The sequence below is a fragment of the Apis dorsata genome, unplaced genomic scaffold, assembly GCF_000469605.1.
Source record: "Apis dorsata unplaced genomic scaffold, Apis dorsata 1.3 scaffold_102, whole genome shotgun sequence".
NCBI classification, from domain to species: Eukaryota; Metazoa; Arthropoda; class Insecta; order Hymenoptera; family Apidae; genus Apis; species Apis dorsata.
In genome coordinates this window covers 387937-394199 of record NW_006263400.1, presented here as the reverse complement: position 1 = coordinate 394199, position 6263 = coordinate 387937, and the positions used below count along the sequence as shown (strand labels likewise).

The 6263-nt window shown below is 34.8% G+C and overlaps 1 protein-coding gene across 1 annotated transcript in view; it reads left to right on the top strand.

The window, feature by feature from the left end:
- LOC102676999 (suppressor of lurcher protein 1) overlaps positions 1-6263 on the top strand; it is a gene marked incomplete at its 5' end in the record, with an annotated part of 299191 nt that overhangs the window by 266663 nt on the left and 26265 nt on the right. The window contains one exon of the mRNA XM_031508827.1: positions 1746-1936. Coding sequence (XP_031364687.1) covers positions 1746-1936 — 191 coding nt within the window. The remainder of the gene's footprint in view (positions 1-1745; positions 1937-6263) is intronic.

Below are 6263 nucleotides of genomic sequence, written 5' to 3'. Positions count from 1 at the left end.
TGATAATTCGAAATAAATTATCATTGCTTTCTCTTAGGTTCCAAATTATTCATAGTTTTATTTCTGAATGATAATTTCTTTCTTCTTTTTTTCTTTTTGATAATTCGAAATTCGGACGAGAACGAAAACGGGAGAGTTTTCTTAATTTCTAAATGCTCTCAACGAACTGGTATTACGCGGAGTGTACAAGCACGCAATTTAGGATGGTTGTACATGTTCCTAATTTTGGGGGAACCGTTGCCGCAAGTCCTAAAACCCATTACTGATCAGATCTGTTCGAATCCGGTATACACGAGTTTACAATGTGTTGATGAAAATCCGAGATCTAATTAAAATTTCAAATTTCCTGCAACTAGAACAAAATTATCGGACTATTTCATAAACGATATTTCGCATATTGTAATTTTAATTAATAATCGTGTCGTTAATATTCCACGAATAACGTCATCATCCAGAATACAAAAGTAACGGTTCAAATATTTTTTTTTTTTTTTTCACCCCCAAAAAGATGATCGTCGTTGGTAATACATTTGTTGTTATTTAATTTTATATCGAAATCGAAAATAATCGAAGTGTAATTATTATTCGCGTACGTGTAAATATAATTGATATTGATCGAAATTATTATTATTACCATTAATAGCATTAATTATCGGGACAACAAAGTTTGATTATAATGCGTTTAAATGAATTGAAATATCACGAAATATATCGAAGCATCGTTGGAATCGATAAACACGTAATTTGCGTTCATCGAAATATAAGTATAAACGAATACAGAAAGAAATGAACGAGGATGAAAAATTTTAATTTTCCAAAAAATATTTTCTGAAAATAGATAATACTGTATTGTTTATCTTATAAATAAATTTAAACGCAAATACGATATTATTTACCTTATATAAATCCGTGTAAATACAATATTTACATTTACATTTGTAAATTTATTCCAAGATAAATACAAAGATTAAAAATATTTACCGTTTTTTTTTAACGAAACGAACGACTCTAAAATTTCCAACGATAATTACGATATTTATCTTGCGATATAGAAACGATGCTCTCGAATACTCTTGCAGATAAAAGAATATTGCTCGTATCTTATACGAGCAAAATTTCTACGAAAAATATTCCATGCATTTAACTAAAACAAAAATTATATTTCCAACTTGGCCACGTACACAGTAAATGATCGGCATAGAAATAACATAGAAAAAAATATAAAACGATGCAAATCGCAAATATAATAATTCTTTCCTTTCCATTTTCTAATTTAAAATATAACTCGATTATATTCTCTCATATCCCATAATACATATATTCTGGGCACAAATGATGGAGATAAATGGGAAATATTGTCGTAAATTAAATTCTTGGCCATTGTCGTTAACAACATTTGCAAACTCGATTTTGCGAACGTTCGGCGTTGTTGCAATTTTGCAACGATGCCAATTCGCTTATACGCTTGTTTTCACACTACGAAGGCAACAAACTATTCCGGCTTACAATTGGTCCATCGGTCCATCTCATATGCAATTTTACCCAATTACGGTAATCGATGATAATGAACGTTGTCAATGTTACTCCGATGATGTATCGCGTGTTACGTTCATTTACTGGAATAATAATAATAATTCAGCGTAATCGTAATAATTATCATAATCTCGCCTTTACTTCTTCGTCCTTTATCGAAATATATTTCCTTTCGTTATAAATCGCCTCCTCCCCTTTCTCGAAATTTGCAGATGCGAGGGCGTGGACTCGTTGATGGCGTACGTGCACATAGACAGAAAGAAGGAGAAAATAGATTCGTTCTGCGGCGAGAAACCGGCACGGCCTATCATGAGCAACGGACCACGTCTTTCTTTGGAATTTAACGGCATCACGTCATCCCGCCAGTCCCCAGGCTTCAAAGCTGTATATACCTTCACGGAAAGTGAGTAGTAGAACGATTTCTATTTCCTTTTCTCACGCGTCCATCGACGACAGAGGTATTTTATATTAAAACGGTAAACGGTGTGCTCCATATATCCGTTCGCTCCAGGCCAACCTCGCTCGAGACGATTGTTCGCCGAATTTACTTACAATTAATAATTGAAATAATTTTCACGCCCAAATGAAACTTATTTTATATTTTAAATTTTAATTTTAAATCGGTTTATATATTATTATATTATATGTATATACTATATATTATTATATATAATATTTTTAATAAAGAGATCGAAGAAAATCAAGGCGAATCTTTAATTCTTACACCGTAAACGGCTCAGGAATTTATTCGAATAAAGAAATCGTAAATAAGTATCGTTCCTGTTACCGCAGTTCGATCCAAATGGTGGCTGACGGTCGCCTCTCGAGCGCAAAGGGTTAATATATTATATGTGACAGTTTTGACGTACCGTAGGATAAAATTATCTATGCCAACGATACGCGTTACATATGTACGCGGTCCATTCAATCTGAATTCTATGATTAATTATCTGTCGCGTCATTACGATTACCCTTCGAAATCACGATTCCAGATTCGAATAATGATTATACTCGTTGATATCGAGCGATATCTGAAGAATGATATCTTTGACCATTCTTTTTTTTTTTCTTTTAATTTTGAAATATATAACACGATTCGATTTTTTAGACCTTCTTCTTTGTCCCATAAGTGGTTATAAAATAAATCCTTTAAATTTACATTCGAGTTTTAACCCTTATTAACTTGCAGAAATTGCTCCACTTTCCGAGAAATGTATTTCAAATCGTTATCCACTCGAAACGTTCGATCCTCTCGTAAATTATTATCGGAATATAAAGTAGTAAGTGCAACTCTCGTGCATCTTGTTTGCGTAAATATGTTGATCCGTGTTACTGCTAATATACATTTATACCAACATTGGATGATTCGATTTCTTCCAGCTAGATCATTTTATTCCATTTAACGCGATCTCTTCTTTCTGATTTTAAATTTTACGTTCATACATGTATATATAATATACCAATCACGATTCTTCGATCAACGAATCGAATATATTCAAATCGAAACGCGCGGCTTTATTCATTTCACCCGCAAAAACGTCACGAAGGTCGTTCATCCGTGCGTCGAATTAAATTTTCAGGATAATCGCAGCGCGAAATAATGTCCTCGTAACGACTCTTATTTGTATTCGTTTGACGTTCGAGAACGAACGTTTAACGAAATTTTAACGTTTTTGGAGAGGGGGATATTAAATTCGATCGCGGTTAAAACAAAAGGCAAGATCGCGAATGTAGAACGATTAAGAATCGTTTCATTAGGAAAAGTGCTTCCTACTTTTTCCAACGCGTTTAATTTCCAGTACAATTTTTATCGAGATTTATATATCGAGAAGTGGGGCGTGTCTCGAACTCTCGTTTCTCGAATTTTTCTCTCCCCTTCAATTTCGCATATTTGCTCTTAAAAAAAAAACCAAATTACAATGTTCGATCGCTCTTCGATACATATATTCCCAGATACGAGGAATTTCCTCCCTCCTTTCTCTCTATTATTCAAACTCTCTCCGTCTTCCCTCCCCCTCCTCATTTCTAATTCACCACTTTCCTCGGAGAGGAATAAAGGGAACTTCTCTACTTTTACTTATTTTCCACAAATTTCTTCCTTTATCCTCTCCTTTCCACCCTTCCTTCCTCTTCTTCTTCCCTAGTAACAAATTCATATATCAGGATATATCAGTCGTCATAAATCGGTTCGATGTGCTCGGGTAAAGATAGACGATACGCATCATTGAGAATAAGTTATCTGGGTATTTGGTGTATATATATGTGTGTACATACGCGTTCGAGACATCGGGGTAACATCGGTACATGACGTACGATCTTATACGTATATACGTACACACACGCGCGCGTGTCTGTTGCATGCACGGTCCGTTCGGTGGTCCTTTCTCCTCGCGCGCGCCTACGCCCCGTCAAAATTTCAATTTCCGTTGAGCATTCTATCGTGATGGCAATGTGTCTCTCTTCGTACGGCCGTTCATCATCCGCAGCCGAGGCTCAGATTGCACCGTGCACATGCCCCACATGGAACAAATGGAAAGGGCGTTGTGTGTGCGAGATTCGAAAAAAGAGAAGAGAAGAATTATTCCTTGGATAATTAGAAATTAGGGCTTCTTCCTTAGGTTTTCTTCTTTCTTTCTATGTTATATCTTCTTCTACAGTTTCCATAGATTCTTCTTTATATCGAGATAAATTACGTAGGTAGGTAGGTAATTTAGGTAGGTAGATTTTGGATAATCGAATGTATCGAGCCGATACATTATCCAATTAGAAATTATATTACGTGTGATACGGTATGATGCCTTTAGGCTTTTGAACGTTTACACAGTCTGTGTGTGTAGTTTATTACTTTGATTATATTTGTTAGTATTGCCGGGTATAATTTCTGATTTGCAGATATATTAATCCGTTTACGAAAGAAGATTATTTTTCTTTTCTTTTTCGTTTTTTTTTTTTTTTTCAGGCAAGCAAGTCATTTCAAAAGTACGATAATCATTTGAAGCGTATGATATGTAATCGTGTGATACGTAGTTATTTATTTCTTCGTAAAATTTCGCATTCTTTGTTATATTATTGATTGAAGTTTTTCATTTCCTCTTCGTAATTATCCATCGTCTGGCTTTCACAAGATACGTCATGGATTTAAAAAAGCGGTGCAAATTAAAAATGGAAAGGAAAAAAAAGAAAAGATTTATATTTATATATTGTATGTATATAAAAAAAATTTTTAAATATTAAGACACCATTTTTGAACGACAAGTTTTCAAAATCTTCTATTTGATTAAGGATCTGATATTCAAATTTGGATCTGATATTCAAAATGATACTAATTTTCTAATACTTTTGAACCTTGTATACCGTCGTTAAAAAATATTAATCTATTAGCAACATTTTTCCGTCAATTTCCTCCCGATATTTTTTATAAAAATTGTTCAAAGCGCAAAGTATAAATTTAAGAGATATTAAACTTTCAAAATCCATCGTAAGAATATTTTGTAAGATTTGTTGAAATTTTTCAACATACTAATTTCCTAGTACTTTTGAATCTTGTATACCATCGTTAAAAAATATTAACCTATTAGCAACATTTTTCCGTCAATTTCCCCCGATATTTTTTATAAACATTATGCAAAGTGTATAAATTTAAGCGAAATTAAATTTTCAAATTCATCGTAAGGATTTGGTGTTGAAATTTCTCAAAATGATACTAATTTCCTAGTACTTTTGAATCTTGTATATCGTTAAAAAATATTACACACATTTTTCCGTCAATTTCCCGCCGATATTTTTCATAAACATTGTGCAAAGTGTATAAATTTAGCGACAATAAAAATAAAAATAGGGGAAAAAAAAGCGCGTTCAATGGTTCAATTTCGTTTCCATTTCGTTTTTTCAAAAATGTGTATAAATTTAAATTTTCAAAATCCATCGTAAGGATATCTTGGTAAGATCTGGATATTCAAATTTCTTACGAACGAAAACTAATTTTCCCGGCAGCCTTTTGAATATACGCATGTATTCGGTATTAATTTTAACGGACAAATTTACCGTGTTAACCGTGTATAGCAACGCTATCTATATATATATATCTCTTGCGCACGTGTGCAAGCGCGTATTGTTGGCCAAGTTCCGGGGAAGTAGACACGGTTCCTATTATCGCGTAATTGAAACCCGAACAAACGGATTTCGAACGGATTCACAATGGCGGAGGGGAAGAGAGTGACGCGGCGGCCAAGTTCTTCGTTTGAGGCCCCCGAGTCAACGTTTCCCTCCTCTCTCTCTCTCTCTCTCTCTTCCCCCTCCGCTTCACAGAGAAACGAGCCACGTTAACGATAAAAAGTTTCTCTTTAATTGCTACGGTGGGATATCCTTCTGGGAAACTTCAAAGCTGGATATCGTCCGTGAAAAAGCCGTGGACTCGAGGATCGTTCATAACTGGATTTCCAGCTGGATAGGCCAGTGAACTCGTCGAAGCCATCGCCTAAATACAGCGGCGTTAATCTCGCGGCGTTGCCAAATCCTCGTCCGTCGAAAAATCTTTCGTCTTTCGGACGGACGTTAGGAAGGTGGAAAGATCCCGAACGAGTCGAAAGAAGCGAAATATAGTGGAAAATTTCTGGAAATATCGAATATCGTTCTCGATGGTACAACACCGGGTGCGTTTGAAAATCGAAATAAAATTGAAAACCGGTTAAAATTATCCGAGCGCCGGTTGTGCGTCCCGACTCAAAGCA